Source organism: Solea solea, chromosome 20 (assembly GCF_958295425.1).
Source record: "Solea solea chromosome 20, fSolSol10.1, whole genome shotgun sequence".
Lineage (NCBI taxonomy): Eukaryota > Metazoa > Chordata > Actinopteri > Pleuronectiformes > Soleidae > Solea > Solea solea.
The window spans coordinates 8,369,254-8,386,892 of record NC_081153.1 but is presented as its reverse complement, the minus strand read 5'-3'; the positions used below and the strand labels follow the sequence as shown (position 1 = coordinate 8,386,892).

The 17,639-nt window shown below is 44.9% G+C and overlaps 1 protein-coding gene and 1 non-coding gene across 3 annotated transcripts; one reads left to right on the top strand and one right to left on the bottom strand.

Annotated features, from left to right (window-relative positions):
• The first annotated feature begins 779 nt into the window (after positions 1-779).
• LOC131447991 (U6 spliceosomal RNA) lies at positions 780-885 on the top strand. The gene has a single exon (XR_009234122.1). It is a non-coding gene; the product is annotated as a U6 spliceosomal RNA (small nuclear RNA).
• A 3,980-nt stretch (positions 886-4,865) lies between these two features.
• Positions 4,866-10,977, bottom strand: LOC131447099 (uncharacterized). Of its 2 annotated transcripts, none has more exons than XM_058618561.1 (12): positions 10,758-10,977; positions 9,875-9,996; positions 9,722-9,787; positions 9,524-9,645; positions 8,982-9,427; positions 8,391-8,712; positions 7,465-8,233; positions 7,151-7,363; positions 6,736-7,055; positions 6,155-6,408; positions 5,808-6,059; positions 4,866-5,687 (listed from the first exon to the last, which is right to left on the bottom strand). In XM_058618561.1, the coding sequence occupies exons 2-12, from the start codon at positions 9,945-9,947 to the stop codon at positions 4,964-4,966; spliced, it is 3,561 nt and encodes a 1,186-aa protein (XP_058474544.1). In that variant the 5' UTR covers positions 9,948-9,996; positions 10,758-10,977; the 3' UTR covers positions 4,866-4,963. The 2 variants fall into 2 exon arrangements, with proteins under 2 accessions (XP_058474544.1, XP_058474546.1); XM_058618563.1 differs by having other exon boundaries at positions 6,191-6,408; positions 10,758-10,975.
• Positions 10,978-17,639: the final 6,662 nt, after the last annotated feature.

The window sequence follows — 17,639 nt, the reverse complement described above, 5'->3', positions numbered from 1 at the left end:
CACTATACATATGTTATATTTTATGTTTTTTTACATTAGTTATTTATTTTACACTTAATTTGGTAATACATTTAAGTAACAAAAAATCTGAGGAGCCACTTGGGAGCCGAAAGAGCCGGCTCTTTTTAGTGAGCCGAGCGAAAAGAGCCGGCTCTCCACAAAGAGCCGGAATTCCCATCACTGGGAATTCAATTTGTTAATATATTTCGATTTGTAATTAGACATCCTGCTATCCATTGAAAGAAGTCCAACTCGCCGTTTCAGTCCAGACACAACAAACCACATTATGTCAAACTCCGCCGACTCACAAGCATGGCCAACGCGGTTCGACACTGACGCTCTGTGGACATTTCGAGGTACTGCACATTCGTAGAATCAAACACACAATAGGACAAAAAAGGCTGTGCTCAAACCCATGAGCAGATATTTCAGAAGGAAGGGAACGGCGGTAATGTTTGCTAAAGCTCAATAGACGTGGAAAATTAGAGTTTGTTGTGTCTTTTTTCTCCAGTATGCAGTTTACCAGACTCAATCTTGCATATTACCCATCAGCCCCGGGGGCTTGCAAAACAACAAACTTGGAAAATATACAAGGAAAAATGGTAAAAATAAGTCATATACAGACATAATTTGTATTGAAATGCTTATAAACACTAGGCCACTGTTTTAGAGCTTCATAAAAACAAACTTAACGGTTATAACATCCATAGACCACCATGACTGAACTACATAGTAAACCTTAAGCCCTATATATTTCTCACAGAGAGTATATGGTTAACGTGTTACTTCGGTAACACATATACTAAAATTGGAACGATACAGAGAAGATTAGCATGGCCCCTGCGCAAGGATGACACGCAAATTCGTGAAGCGTTCCTCATTTTGCATCGAGGAAAAATTATTATTGTTTTTAAAAAGAATACTACCATAAGAATAGACTCCAACTCCCCTTTTCACAAATTGTTTACATGGGTTTTAGGAACTGATTATTTTCATACATTCTACCTTCATTGGTCCATACGTTAATAACTATTACCTCCTCCTTCACTGTTGGTAATTGTCTGCACATCACCACTATTTCCTCTTGAACTGTTTATCTATACATATACTCTTACAACGTATGGCAAAGTTATAGGGCACTATGTTTAAATGGGCTGACTTCCTGTTCGGTCACATGCGTGTCCGTAAACGTGTTCAGGGAAGTTCTCTTGTCTTACATATCAAGTTTTGTGCAGATCGGACAATCTTAGAGTTTACTTCCTGTTTCGGGCATTCCACTTCCTGTTGGGAGGTCATCTTTTGCAGACATGTTCAGCACAGGTCCCTGGTGTCACATACATGGTTTCGTGCAGATTGGACAACGTATGGCAAAGTTAAAGGGCACTTCCTGTTTAAAATGGCCAACTTCCAGTTTGGTCAAAGGCGTGTCCTTAAACGTTTTCAGGGAAGATCCCTTAACTCACATATAAAGTTTCATGCAGATCGGACAACGTATGGCAAAGTCAGAGGGCACTTCCTGTTTAAAATGGTTGAATTCCTGTTCGGTCAGCAGCGTCTCCATAAACGCGTTCAGGGAAGGTCTCGTAACTCACATATCTAATTTTGTGTCAGTCGGACAATGTTAGACTTTACTTCCTGTTTCGGGCGTTCCACTTCCTGTAGAGAGGTGACCTTATACAGACATGTTCAGGACAGGTCTGGGGTCCCACATACCAAGTTTTAGTACATTAAATATTAAATACATTCTTTTTTTAAAGTAAAAATGTGTACGTTTCATAAATATCAACAGCACATAAGACAAAGTGACAAATTACATTCAACAAGTGTGACATACAGAGACATCAATGTTTGTCATGTGCTTATCTTCTAATGAGTGTGTAATACTGAGTGCGTGTATACATCAAGGGCATTACATTTAGCATTCAAAGTGAATCAGAGTGCTGCAAAAATGATTATAAATGATTATGAAAATGAAACTTTAACGATGATACCGAGATAATAGATAGACCTTATTATTACATGTTATTACATGTTAATACAATAACACTGACACAATCTATGCCTGCAGATTTTCTGAAGAAAATGGTGGGCGCTCTTCACGATGCCCGGATGCGCCGTGGGACGCCGCCCGAATGCTTACCAAACGCAGCAGCGCTTGCAGTTTCCCTATCTACGAATATATCTGGTGTAATATGGAAAAATATGTAATTTTTCATGCCATTTAAGGCAAGCAGACCACTAAATCTTGCTACAATGTGTGTGTGTGTGTGTGTACTTCAAGGGCATTACATTTAGCAGTTAAAGTGAATCAGAGTGCTGCAAAAATTATGAGAAAACAATAAAACTTTAATGATGATACTGAGAGACCTTCATTTCTTGTTATTAAATGTTAATACAATAATACTGACACCATTTATGCCTGCAGACTGAAGAAGAAAGCCAGCAACATTGTTTTGACATTATTTTGACATGTGTTAGGGAGGAAGCCATACAACATTTCGTTAGTCTAATGGCAATAAAGAAAAAACTGATTCCTCATCCATATTGTTCTGCTGATGGGATCAGCTCCACTGAGAATGGCAGAGCTGTAAAACACATAAAACACTATAACATACAGTACACATAGCAATAGAAAAGATATGTAGAAATATAAATTGAAAAAATATATAAAAAAAATACTATATATTATATTATTTTACATTATACAGACTACACAGAAATGTGTCCCCTCTAAGTTCTAACCTTGCAGAACATTAAGCTGTTTCAGTTGTATATTCTGTTGTAAAAAAGGCATAACTTACGTGCTGTTTACCAGACGATGTTCTACGACAAACTATACCGTAATAAATCCACGCTGTACAGCCAATCACAGAACCGAATTATAAAGAAGCGTCCAATGAAACCTTGCGAGTTTGTTGTTAGGGCAGGATGTGCAAATAAGACAACATAACAAGACAAATAAGAAACTAGAACATGAGGTATCCCCCACAAGCGTTGCCGTACGCAACGCTCGCTGTCTCCCTGTCCGCGATCCCCAGTCCGTCGGTCGCTCCGACTGTTGCTTCCGAATATATCTGGCGAAATATAGAAAACTCACTTACTGTTTAAGACATCGGAGGCAAGCGGACCACGCCAATGGCGCGAGTTCGAGTCCCGCCTCCCCCACTGAACTCCTTTAGAGAGCTCCAATGTCACAAGTTCGAATCCCATCTCCCCCAACTGTACTGTGCTTGGTTTCGTTCATGATACTTTCTATTATTATTTTATTTGAATCGGGGATTTATGAACATTTCTGTAAAAGTGCCAGTTTTAGCTGCAAAGCTAGTTTTCAACTGTAGTCCCTGGGCAAAGGTGTGGAGATGCCAATAAAAGACATGTACATTAGTAAATAAAAAAAAAGAAGTAAAAATTAGAACATTTCATCAATATCAACAGCACATAAGCACATAGACCTTATTATTACATGTTATTACATGTTAATACAATAACACTGAAACCATCTATGCCTGCAGATATTCCGAAGAAAATGGTGGGCGCTCTTCACGAACCGGATGCGCTGCGGGACGCCGCCCGGATGCTTACCAAACGCAGCAGCACTTGCAGTTTTCCTATCTACGTTGGGAAGATCATCAGTCGCTCCTTCCAGCTATTTCTTCTGAATATATCTGGTGTAATATGGAAAAATATGTAATTTTTCAAGCCATTTAAGGCAAGCAGACCACTAAATCATGCTACAATGTGTGTGTGTGTGTGTGTGTGTGCACTTCAAGGGCATTACATTTAGCAGTTAAAGTGAATCAGAGTGCTGCAAAAATTATGAGAAAACAATAAAACTTTAATGAGGATACTGAGAGACCTTCATTTCTTTTTATTACATGTTAATACAATAATACGGACACCATTTATGCCTGCAGACTGAAGAAGAAAGCCAGCAACATTGTTTTGACATTGTTTTGACATGTGTTAGGGAGGAAGCCATACAACATTTCGTTCGTCTAATGGCAATAAAGAAAAACCTGATTCCTCATCCATATTGTTCTGCTGATGGGATCAGCTCCACTGAGCATGGCAGAGCTATAAAACACTATAACATGCAGTAAACACAACAAGAGAAGATGTAAATGGGGGAAAAAAAATATGTACACAGTATTTGACACACTATTTACAAAGGTTTGCGTGTCTTTAGGTCTCTCCTCTCAGCCAGCCACAGCTCCACACTTTTTCCGGAATAAAGGGCACAAAACGGCTGGCTTTTGGGCTTCCCTTTCGCTTCCTCCAGCACCCTCTTGTCCTGCCGCATCCTTCTCCTCCATCTGTAGAGCGTGACCCTGGGTGCCACAATACAGAACTCTTTTAGTCTATGTAAAATGAAACAGATGCATGCACTTGGTACACACAGATTAAATACACACACTAAATACACACCCTCAGGCTGCACACCCGCTGGCTTGGGACAGTTCTCTCTCTCTGGTTCGAGGTTCTTGGTCTTCCGTGTCGCTTTCATCCTGACTCAGTGGGGTTTAAAGACATTTTGCACCTCTTTTTGAACTTTGAGAGTGAAAGGAGTGGATACACACCTAGTCGGACACACCTTCACACCTCTGGAAGACAGCCTGGCGTGTGGGTGGCTGCCCTGACCTATTGTCTTAGCTTGATGGGCCATCATGATAGGCAAAAGAGCCACCTGCCTTGACGGCTACCATGAGAGACAAAAGAGGCCCTGTTTGTTGTGTGAATGGGGTTAAACTACAGCTAGTAGTACAAAGTTATGTTTCAACTGACTTACTGTGGTCATTCATCCACATTAGCAGTAGTAAAGTACTGACGTAAAGGCATAAGATATAAATGAACACAAAGAAAGGATCTGTTGCAAAACCAAGGATGTATTAACATAAAAAACCAATCACATATTTACATATTTTTATTTACAAATTAATATTTACATATTTACACTATATATAAATTACTTAGGGTGCTGGGAAGATAAGGGGTTATGGGTGGTGTTGGTGGTGGCGGCGGCGGCGGCAGCGGCTGCGGCGGCGGCAGCGGCAGCGGTGGCAGCAGCAGCCTCCTCACGCTCTCTGTCTTTCATTGTCAACAGCCACTGCTCCACAGTCCCCCCGTCAGCCTGGGCACAGAAGGTCCCCCGTTTGTAGCGGCTGTGGCCATACTTCTTTGTCTTTGGCTGGCCACAGCGCCTGCACATAAACTGGGGAACCTTCTTGTAGGGCTTTGTGATGTTCCCTAGCTCCTGGGCACGACGCTCCTGCTCAGCGTGGACCCGGCGCCTCCAGGCAGTAGAGCGGGGAATGGCTCCAGCGATGGTGGCTGGAGTGACAGTTGGAGCAGTGGCTGTTGTAGAGGCTGGGGAGGGGGTGGTGGTGTCCGCTGGTGGGGCGGAAGCTGAGGAGGTGGTGGTGTCTGCTGGTGGGGCTGACGCTGAGGAGGTGGTGGCACTCTGGTGGTCGACGATGACGTCAAACAGTTCCGGGGCCAGCGGCCCTCTGATTGTGACAGCCAGGCCCGAGGCATCCGCGGGCAGGTGGTGCTCAAGGGGCTGGTCTGGCTGTTGGGGGTCCTGCAGCAGACTCCGTGGGGCAGGCAGGGGCTCCGCTGCTCCGCTGCGAGGCCCCGGAACTGCGATGGTAATGGTGTCCCTCATCATCGCCTTGCTCCTCTGATTGCGCCTTACAAGACATAAAAAACAGACAAGAAACAATGTATGATTTATCATGACAAAGATATTAATCATGACAACAAACACACACACACACATCAGTGCTGCGAGCCAAAGCATATTGACTTACCACATCGACAGGGTCCGCTGATTGACATCATACAGCTGGACGCGGGTGCACGCCATGAGGGCAGGACAGTTGACCACGTTGTTCCGGATCTGCTTGTAGTCCCTCATGACGCCAGCCAAGCGGTTGATGCGGACCCCGGCGAGCGTCCTGGTGTCCTGGGTGTGAATGCGGCACAGCTCCAGCATGATGGCTTCAACAAGCCTGCTGGCTTTAAGATACTGTGCCGCCCATGCGCCCTGACCCAGGGCGACACTGCAGAGAGAGAGAGAGAGAGAAAAGAATGTGTTAGTTACTGACTATAGCAGGCTGTAAAAAAAAAAAGGAATGTTAATGCAGTGACTTCATACAGCTTCACACTCTCCACTTCTGGCGTGTGAGCGTACCGGTTGCTGGTCTTGAAGCGGCCTTGGACCAGCCTGTCCTGGTGGCGGCGGGGGAAGGTCACCGGTGCCTTGTCCCTCTCAGTCAGCTTCTCCCAGAGAGCGACAACCTCCCTGGACTGACGAGCGGTAACAAAGGCGTGGTGACGCAGCTCCACGAGGCCGTGGGCCAGGGCCACCACTTGATGGTAACCGGGGTGACCGTCTGGCCCAACCATGTCCTGAAAAAAAGCACCAAACACAGACACGGCACATGATGCGACGCTGCAGACACGGCACATGATGCGACGCTGCAAGTTTCTTGAGAAAATCAGCTAAGTTTTGATCTCGGTACATCAGCTATTGTTGCAGCAAAAATGTGAGTGCAGCACACTTAATGTTGGATCAATACAAAAGCAGTTTACATTTATGAAGATATAAGAAACACAGTATATTTATAAGAATATAGATTATTATTGTTATTGTTATTGTTAACTTGATTGTCGTTATTTTTAGACTGATTTTCCTCATCACAAATATGAAATTGTAACAGGCAACTGTCCACTCACTTCATCCTCCTCCTCAGCCTGCTGCACCTCCATACTGTCGTCCTCGGGGGGTAGGGGGGGTGGGGGAGGTCCCAACTGGGATGACGAGGCCTCACGCACAGGCACACTGTGGGGCTCCTGGAGGAGAGCGTCGTGATGGGCCAGGAGACGGATCTCCTCCGGCTCCTCCGGCTCCTCCTCCTCAAAGCCCTCGTCGGTCAGTGTGCCGCCATCGTCGTCGTCGTCGTCCTCGCCCTCGTCGGTCCCTTCCGGAGCGTTGGGACACTGCTGCAGCACAGCGCCCGACTGGGAGTACAAATACTCTACCCCCAAGAGTTCCCCTGCAGAGAGAGTGAGCGACAGACACACACAAACACACATGAGCAGATGCTTTGAGACAACAGCAACAAACGCTCTGTCGCTGATCTCTCTGTACCTGTGTACTCCCTGGGCTGGGTGTAGTCGACAACCGGCTTGAGCCCCTTGACCCGCTGGGCCAGCCGGTTGAACGTGTGCTGCTGCTGGGCACCGTAGCACCGCAGCGCCGATCGCTGACCTCCCTGGACTGCCGCTCGTCCGCGGTTTTCATTCCACCGCATCAGGCCCTCCAGCAGGTACACCTGGAAGTGTAAGTCACTTGCAGATGTACCTGTGAAGGAAGAGAGCAAAGTGTGAGTGAGAAGCAATGTATATAAAAAAAAAAACAAAGAAAGAAAAAACAGGATGTAAATGTGTTGTAAAATGAATGACCTGGAATGAAGCGGCACTGGTGCAGGTGGAAGGACTTGAGGGAAGTGGAGCCACGTGCGCACCGGTAGACGGGGAGCTTAACACCGCCCTTGGTGAGCTCACCTGTCTGGGTGTACAGCTCCACCCCCTCCGGGTCCTGGATGCAGTGGAGGTGGCGGCGCTGTGTGCTCCAGATCTCCTCCATGCGGGCGCGGTCGATCAACGGGACGCCCATGATGTCCGTCATGTCCCAGAAGGCGTCCAGCACCTCCCGGAGGAGCCGCTCTGTCTCCGCCGCACCCCTCGTACGGCGTCGACAATGCCGAGCGAGCTCCTTGGCGGACAGCTTGATGTGGGCGTCCTTCCCCTCCATGGACTGCTTGGCCTCTCTCAGGCGGGCGACGTCTCCGGCGTCCCACTCGAAGATGGCAAAGGACAGCCTCGCCATGAAGAGGCCGTAGAGCTGGTGGCTGTCTGTGGTGACACCCCTCGCAAAGCGTCGCATGAGGTGCCACACGTCGAGCCTGACCACCAGCTCGTGCCACTCGTGGAACATGTGGTGTACTGATGACGTACCCACGGCGGCACAGCAGTCCCGGTCCACGTACATGACCTTTGGAGGGGCCTTTCCGGCTTCGCGGTACCGCCGCATCAGGCCGGTCGCCATGTTGGCCAGTCCGTCCCCCTCGGCTGCCGTGAGGACGGACACGAGTACCTGCCCGTACTCGTTGCCAACGTTGGCCATCCAGGCGGCCGAGCCGGCGGCAGCGCCTGCAAGCTTTTTGGTGATCTGCGAGACACAGCACAAACACACATTTAGACACACGGCACAACGACGTCATACAGGGTGAAGGCACAGTGGAGAGAGGGAGGGAGGGAGGGAGGGAGGGAGGGAGGGAGGGAGAGAGAGAGAGAGAGAGAGTGAGTGAGTGAGTGAGAAATCTCACCTTCTTGGTGGAGTCCATCTTAAGTATGTCACCAAAAATGGACGTCACCTTAGCCTTGGTCGTGTCCAGCCTGGTCATGGCATCCAGGACGTACACCCACCTGAACCAGGCGAGTCCGGGCACCTTCACGAGCTCTGGGAGCGCCCCCTCTTTTGGTGCCGCTCCAGGTGCCATTAGCTTGTCAAGCACGGAGAGGTACTCGATCGTCCGCGCCATCCACTCCCTGGAGTGATGCTCCACCAGGAAGGCACGGACGCGAGCCACACCGTTGGCCAGGGTGCGCTCCTTCAACATCCCGATCACCGCCATGTCACAGGACAACCTGGGGTGGAAACAGAGAGTGTACAGACAACGCAGACAAATATAGTTAACTACTACTACTACTACTACAACAACAACAAAAAAATGCATTGTCGAGGAAATAATAATAATTATAATAATAATAACGATACTAATAATAAATGTAATTTAAAAGAGCCTTTCAGGTCACTCAAGGACACTTTACAATGAATTAAAATCACACAATTACATAAAAACCAAAAGAGAAAACACATAAAATCAACAAATGTTGAATGCCTTAAAGTGACATACTTGTACGTGAGAACAGCTGGAAACTTATTGCGGTGCGCGACGTCCAGCTGGTCTAAGATGTCCCGTGACCAGCTCACAATCTTCTTGTGACAGGCGGGGCACTCAAGGTTCTCTGTGGCCATGAAGTACCACCCGCTCATGTCCAAGACCCTCCGGACGGTCTTGTACAGTCCAGCGTCCATCAGTTTCCGCCCATCGGCAGGGCACTTCAGACGATATGCCCACATCCGATAGGGCATCCACAGAAAGAATCGGCGCTGGAAGAAGGCGTGAGCATTGGCGGGGAGCTGTGTGTAGAGGGGCCGGGGGCCAGGAGGGTGCCACCACAGTTTGAGCGGCGTGGTGAGGACCACCTTCCCGCTGCTGGGTTCCCTCTTGAACAGCGCCCGGCCCACCCACTCCTGCTGCTCTTCTGGCAGCGTCTGCCTCCAGCTGACGGGAAGCAGCTGAAACACACACAGCACACAGCAGAGACACAGTTAGTGAGAGTGCAGCAGACAGGCACACATTAACACACACACACACACGCACGCCATACATACCTCTTTGCCAGAGGCAGGTTTCTGAGGCGCCATCGGTAATGGCCTTGGCCCTTCCAGTGGCTGCTCGGAGGAGGAGAGAGAGGAAGAGGGGACCACAGCTGTTGGGGTGTCCCTGGACGTGCCTGACAACACATGTCAGTGTTCGACGATGCATTACAAGTGCATTACAAGTGAATTCACATCAAAATGTACACTTACTGGGAGAGTCGACCTCGGCGGCAGCGGCAAGCAACTCAGCGTCAGATGGGTCGGAGGAGGAGGTGCCTGGTGGCAAAGAACAACATACACTGATGAAGCACTGGTGTACTGTTAAAAGCACCCCACAGGCTGTTTTGTAGACAGTGCAGTTACCTGGCTGTGGGAGTCCGTGTGCTGGCTCTGATTGTTTGTCCCGGGCCAGCACATACTTCTGGAAGGCATCCATCCTGGACCCAGCTCCTATCTTCTTGTGCTTGCGTAACCAATACACAAAGCTGTAACAGAGCAAAGAAAAACACACAAAATCAACACACAAACACACATGCAGTACATACACACACACAAAATCAACACACACACACACACACACACACACACACACTACTTACGTTCGAGTCTCCCGGTCCCTCGCGTTGTACAAGGACTTGTACGAACGGTGCGCGTGCTCACCAAACCCCAACAGTGTGTCACCCACCTCACTTGTACTCTGAAGAGATAAGATAAGATAGTCCTTTATTTGTCCAGAGGGGAAATTTGCATTGTTACAGCAACAAGACAGTAAAGATAAAGATAATAATGATAATAAACATGCATGACAAAAAAAGAAAATTACAATAAACGAAGATGTTAACACTTAGACTATAAAAAATCTGTTACAAATAGAATGTAGGATGTACTTGGCTGGACAGTGACCTACTCCCTTGCCCACCCCACCTCCGTTACACAAGGCTCATGGAAATTATAGTTGCATTTCAAACACAAAATTAACATATTTATACTTCGAAATTCGTTCCAGCATTTATACCACAGTTACCCCAGAGTCTATAGAATATAAACCCGTCGTCCGAACACAGTATTTGCATGTCCCGTCTCACACACACACACACCGACATTATATAACGTTGGAATATTTGTCGAATTATTTCAAGAAATTAGCAACAATAGTAAAGAAATAAAGTCACTAGGTCTCGCAGAACATTACGCTGTATCATGCTGAGGTATTTACTGTTATGAAGACAAAAACGGCATAACTTACGTGGTGTCTACGAGACGATGCTCAACGACGTTCTCACGAGAAGCGTAAGTGAACTTTACCTACAACTCCGTCGCTGGGGGGGCAACACAAACAGGCAATCAGGGAACCGAATTACAATAGAACCGGAGCAGGCTCCACAAACAGGCAGATGCAAACTAATCATCCAACAGTGCAATTAAAGCCATATAAATACTATATGCAAGCAAAGCAAACATTCGATCTATCTGTTATAATTGGTATCAAAGCACTGTTGCCTTTAAAGTGCATTATCAAAGCCCTTTTGTTAATCAGAGCACTGTTGCCTTTAAAGTGCATTATCAAAGCCATTTGGTGTTCTATATTAACCTTCCTATGTGCCTGTGGAAATCTATCTATCATCAGAACCTGTACGACTTGTCGGTTGTACAACCTAACGGACTGCTGTCTTAACTGCAACCTAACTACTAACTGACTAGTCTAACTGCTGTTTAACTGCTTTCTAGCTACTGCTAACAGTGTATGTGGAATAAACCTTCAGAAAGACAGTCGACTTGTACCCGCCGTACTTGTTCTGGTTATCCTTTCCAGAAGGGAGTATTAAGCTTAAAGGATCAGCCAGTAAAAATCTGGACACTATACATATGTTATATTTAATGTTTTTTTACATTAGTTATTTATTTTACACATAATTTGGTAATACATTTAAAGTGGACATATTATACCCTATTTCCCCCATTAAAATAGTTCCCTGGTGTCCTAATGAACATGTCAGTGACATGCCTTGGTCAAAATACCATAAGGATGAAGCATCATAGCAGTTCGGTTTTCGTGCATGGTCCCTTTATATGCAAATGAGACACAGGCAAACACACACCCACTTCTTCCAGGGTGTTTCTGATTTGTCCTCGTTACAGCGATTTACAGCGCTATTCGTCTCCCCCTCCCTCCACCGCTGATCGCCAGCTGCTGTATGTGACTGTATCTGGTCTGTGCTCCGGTCATGGAGGACGTACTGAACAAATATTTTTAATTAGGACGTGTCAGAATGGTTAGTTATGAGCTCTATTTGACCTTTTCTTAACAATGTGTGTGTTTGTACATCGGTGAAATCTGATGCGAAGTGGTGCGAACACACGAACACACGTTTGCTGACTTTATCCGGCACATTAGCTTCATATATAAAATCCTCTGAGGCTGGAAGTTTGTGTAAAACACTGTGCTCCACTGTGCAGCCACCAACAGCACACTTGTCCCTCCGCGTTGACATAATACCGCTCTTCCTCCCTCGCCTGCACTCTCGCAGGGACAAGGTGGAGCTAAGGTGGAGCTCTCGAGGTAAACTTACTGGTGGGCGGTAACATTCGCGGTGAAATGCGCATGCTGCCGTCATAAGCGCAGGGAATTCAACATCGAGTGTTTTATCGCCTATACTTACACTAAGGGGGACCACGAAAAAAGGACTAAGTATTCTTTTTCCACACTTTGGCGACTGCTAGGGCCTCCAGAGTCCTAAATATAAGTATTGAAATGGTTAAAAAGTTGATTTTGCATAATATGTCCCCTTTAAGTAACAAAAAATCTGAGGAGCCACTTGGGAGGCGAAAGAGCCGGCTCTTTTTAGTGAGCCGAGTGAAAAGAGCCGGCTCTCCACAAAGAGCCGGAATTCCCATCACTAGTGCCCGCTCCACGTAATGGTGACGTCACTCTTTGGGAGTACGAGACGGTGCGAGTGCCCCGGACAACAGTTTGACAACATGATACAGATTGTGTTATGCAATAATGAATAGTATTACTGTATTAAACGACAAATCTAAACTTTTAAGTGTCGTTCATTTAAATACAGAAATACCTGCAATTTGATTACAATTATGCGAGAAATTTCAAAAACCTCAAATCTTACATCTAATCATAATAAAAATTAGCGTTGGAGTCCAAAAATTAGCATCAGCATTTATGGTCACATATGGGGCAAATGTCTCAAACAAATCAATTTAATGTGGACTACCACTTAATATAAATTATAATATATTATATATTATATATTATAATTAAGTATTTCTGTATTTCCTTTTTTAATTTTTCAAAATGAAGACTTTTATTTTGAAATTCTGTGAAATACTATACCAAATACCAGTATTGCGATACATCATGATGGAATATCGTGACATCATTTCAAGATCATATCACCCACCTCTACTAAACAGAGGACTTTTCCCAACAAAGTTTGACTTTTTTATACTTCCTGACCAGACTAGACCAGACAACAAGGGAGAAGCTGTTAGCCTGCTACCGAAACAACCACAGGCTAACAATAAGGGAGAGACTGTTATTGTTGTTGTCGTCTGTGTCCTATGAAAACATGAAAAAAACAGGCCAAATTTGCCAGACAACCAAAAGTGTGCAAATCACCGTCTGAAGTGTTTGAGAAAGAGAGTTGAGAAAGACCAGCAATACCACAAGGACTACATAGCATTCATGAGTGAAACAATAGCTTGCAGAGATGCTGAAAAGGTTCCAGAAGATAAAATCAATAAGAGCCCTGCCTAGTACATCCCTCACCATGGGGTATATCACCCACAGAAACCAGGGAAAATTCAGGTCGTGTTCGACTGCTCAGCGAAGTTTCAAGGCATGTCATTAAATGATCATCTGCTTATTGAGCCAGAGTTAACAAATACTTTGTTAAGAGTTCCCTGCCGGTTTCGTAAGCGTCCAGTAGCAATAATGTGTGATATAGAGTGTACGTTTCACCAGTTTCACGTGAGGTCAGAGCAGAGCCGGCCCTGAGCATAGGTAGTATAGGCAAATGCTAGGGGCGCCGTCATTCGCAGGGGGCGCCGAAAACGGAGGAGAAGAATTTTTTTTATTTTTTTTAATTATAAATACTTTTTTTTTTTTTACCAGTGTCATTATTACTATTATTTCGAAATATTATATAAGCCCACAGCAACATCAAGTCATAGCAAAGACTATTAAATAATGCAGAAGCCTTTTTTATGAGTGCAACGAGCCGTTGCTCTGTACCTGCCCTCTGTGAGGGGGGCGGGGTCAAGAGGCCAGCTGCCTGAATCTGACCGGACCGTGACCCAGAGACGAAGAAAAAGATTAATGACACTGTATCGGAATTATGTTCAAAAGACTGAAGCCATCCGGCGCCCAAGGAAGGAAAAGAAGGAAAGAAGAGGAAGAAAAACGTGAAAAAGATAGAGGTACAGTAATGTCAATGTGATGAAGTTCATGAAATTAATAGTTTAATGCATCGTAGTTACCGTTGTTGGAGCAGAGTGTTAGCTTGCTAGCTTACTTCGGACAATAGCAACATTGTTTAATAATCAATAAAGAGCTGAGTCGACGTGTGTTAATTTTACTCCACCTTAAATTCATCAGGGACCTTTGGAAACTTAACGTTAGGCCTGTTCAGGTGTTATTTTACAGGTGTCTTTCCTGCTTGTATGTCAGTTAAAATGCTTTTAGTTGTCCATCCCCTTTGTAATAGGGTGGTTGTAAGCCTTTGGTTTTATGTGTCACAGTTTATGTTTGTTAAAGTTTACATCAGTGTTAAAGTGCAGTTAAAGTGTAATACTGTTAATATTTCATACCTTAGCTTTCCCATATCATTCATAGGCTATATATACAGATATATATATTCATTTCACTGCACTTTACTGGTTTTTGCACTCTGGTTAGACTGAATTGCATTGCAATGACAATAAAGTTGAATGAATCTCATCACATTTTCATTATTAGTCTATATTAGTCTCATGTATAGCACACCAAGCATCTGTTTTTTTTTATTAAAATGTAACATGCAGTCGTCACATATACTTCTCTTCTCTCTTCAGATGCACTTTTAAAATATTTCAGTACCACCCCCAGTGACACAGCATCACCCCCAGTGACACAGCATCAGGTGCTGCTGTCCCATCTACCTCTGCACAGCCCAGTGACACAGCATCAGTCCTTTTTAATTTTATCACTTGTTTCTTTCTTTAGTTTTTATTTGGTGTGATATTTTTTACTCAAAGAAATAAAATCTTGAATACACACATGCAGTTTCTGTGTGATTGTATGAAAATTGATTGTGAAATTGACTGCTGCGATGCAAGGGGGCGCCAGCTAAAATCTTGCCTAGGGCACCAAATTACTCAGGGCCGGCACTGGGTCAGAGGACCGAGACTATTTGAGATTTCTCTGGTGGGACACTGAGGACTTTAAATCAGAACCATCAGTCTATCGCTTGAGAGTGCACTTGTTTGGCGCAGCCTCTTCACCTGACTGTGCAAACTACAGAGGTGCTTGTATCAATTACCAAAGAAGAGTGTGCTGAAACTGCAAAAAAAATCAAGATGTGGCCTTGGGTCAGCCAGACATTGAGAGAGCTTTGGGAGTTAAATGGTGTATGACTTCAGATCAATTCCAATTCAGAGTAACTGTGAATGAACGCCCGTTCTACAACCCACTTGGGTTTGTAGCACCTTTCATTCTAGTTGTAAAGCAAATACTTACCAAAGTCAAGTTAGTTTAGTTCAGGGTTAGGCCGGGTGGCTGATGCAAGATTTGATACTTGTTACAATGTAATGTATTAACAGTTTGTTCTTTAGATAAAAGCTACCATGGGCACTTTGATATCTTTGACGGCTATGATAGATAAAGGAATTGGAAGATGTGTACTGAAAATTATCTACCAGTTGGATTGATGTGTCCATTTAGAAGCTGTACTTTAGGTTTTGGTGTAACAAGGTACGTGACATTAGGTTACGTTGTCTTACTGTTGGAATCTATAGATCGTCATTCACAAACTGAACATCAAGGGAATATTTCTATGTGACGCTGATCCTCGAGTAGCTTAGGTACATATAGATGGAAATGTAACTTGGATGTATGGCAAGTGGAAATAAATGTGCAAACCCTTCACACAACTCTCCCTCGCCTTCGTGATTGATGAATTACAACTGTTCCTACGAGTCAAGCCAGTTGAAACTTTTAACTTCTTACAGCTAATGACTATCCAGTGGCTTTGTACCTTCGCCACTACAACAACAAATGTGTCATGACAAGATTTTAATTTTAGATACTTTATTAATCCCCTTAGGGAAATTATTCTCAGTCTCAGAGCGACTGATATTCTCTGCATTTGACCCATCCTAGAATTAGGAGCAGTGGGCTGCCACACTGAGTAGCGCCCGGGGAGCAGTTGGGTACTTTGCTCAGGGGTACCCCAGCACTTTTTTGGCCAGGTGGGGATTTGAACCAGCAACATTCCGGTTACAAGTCAAGTTCCCTTTCCACTTGGCCACGGGCTGCCTGATGAGATGAGATGAACCATTATCTGATGATCTTCAACCACAGTGGGAATCTTGGCTCTTGGACCTGCAGAACCTAGCTGATGTCAGGATTCAGAGATAGATAGATAGATAGATAGATACTTTATTGATCCTGAAGGAAATTCAAGATGTTACCTTCCAGCAACTTTCAAGGAAGTCCAAAGATATGAACTCCATCACTTCTCTGACGCAAGTGTTATAGGGTATGGAGGATGTACCTTTCTGAGAGCTATCAGTGTTTCAGGACAAATTCATTGCTCTTTGGTCATGGGCAAGGCCAGAGTGGCCCCCACGAAAGTCACAACAGTACCCAGGCTGGAACTGTCGGCAGACGAGAAGATTTCATGTATTTTTGGCGAACCGCATTCAGCGCATCAGAGAGAGTACCAATCCAAGCCAATGGAGACGTGATCACAGAAGACAATCCTGCTGATCACGCATCAAGGGGCCTAATGGTAAAATAACTCATTGCTTCCAACTGGTTTACTGGTCCAGACTTTCTCTGGCGAGACAAGCTTCCCAGCGGAGATATTACGGTGGGACACATCACAGTTGAAGACCCAGGGCTTGATAGTTCATAGAATAGAATAGAATAGAAATACTTTATTCAACCCCAAGGGGAAATTGTTTCAACATAGCAGCAATACAAACAAATATTATAAGCATAAAATGTAATATAAACATAAAATGTGCAACAGTGGGGAAAAAAAACAGTGCAATAATAAAGGAATGGCATAAAGGGGTGTAATGGAAAGAAAATGTGCATTGTGCAAATGAGCAGTTTTTTTTAATATATTTTTATTTTTTTTATTTTTTACAGAGAGTTATTGTAAGTCTTGATGGCTGATGGCTGGAATGACTTCCTGAATCTGTCCTTGTGACAGCGGAGCTGTCTGAATCTCTTGGAGAATGTGCTCTCCTGGGCCTGGAGGATGTGGTGGAGAGGATGATCGGCATTATCCATGATGGAAAAAAGTTTATTTAGCATCCTCCTTTCCACCACCGTTTCCATGGTGTCCTGTTTGCAGCTGATGATGGGAGTTCTCATCAGGGAGTTCTCATCACTGAGAACTTACCTTTATGAAGTCATGGCAATCATAAACAGCAGACCTTTAACGGCACACTGTCTCAACGACCCAGCTGGGCCGCAGCCTCTTACTCCCAACCACATCCTGACGATGAAATCCTCAGTAATCTCGCCACCACCTGGAGACTTTGTAAGGGAGGACCTTTATCTTTGCAAAAGATGGCGTAGAGTACAATATTTGACCAATGTTTTCTGGTCCAGATGGAGAAAAGAATACTTGTTAAGCCAGCAACAGAGGCAAACAACACACAGGAATGCAAAGGTCAATGATGTAGTGATTGTTCAAGACGACAATGCACCACGAAACACATGGAAACTGGCCAAGGTCACTGAAGTTTGGAGAAGGATGTGTGAGAAAGCTTCAGTTGCTGATGAGCGATTCAGCACTGGATGACCAAGGCAAGCGACTCACCAAACCAGTCTACCTAGAGAGACCTATTCACAAGACAGTTACTTTGCTGGAAGCTGATTAATGCTGCCATAACACAGTAA

Coding starts and splice junctions, on each gene's coding strand:
- LOC131447099 (XM_058618561.1), bottom strand. CDS start 9,947: ATGGATGCCTTCCAGAAGTATGTGCTGGCCCGGGACAAACAATCAGAG. Junction 7,364..7,464: donor CCAGTGCCGCTTCATTCCAG/GTCATTCATTTT, acceptor CTTCCTTCACAG/GTACATCTGCAAGTGACTTA. Junction 6,409..6,735: donor AGGCTGAGGAGGAGGATGAA/GTGAGTGGACAG, acceptor GCTTTTTTTCAG/GACATGGTTGGGCCAGACGG.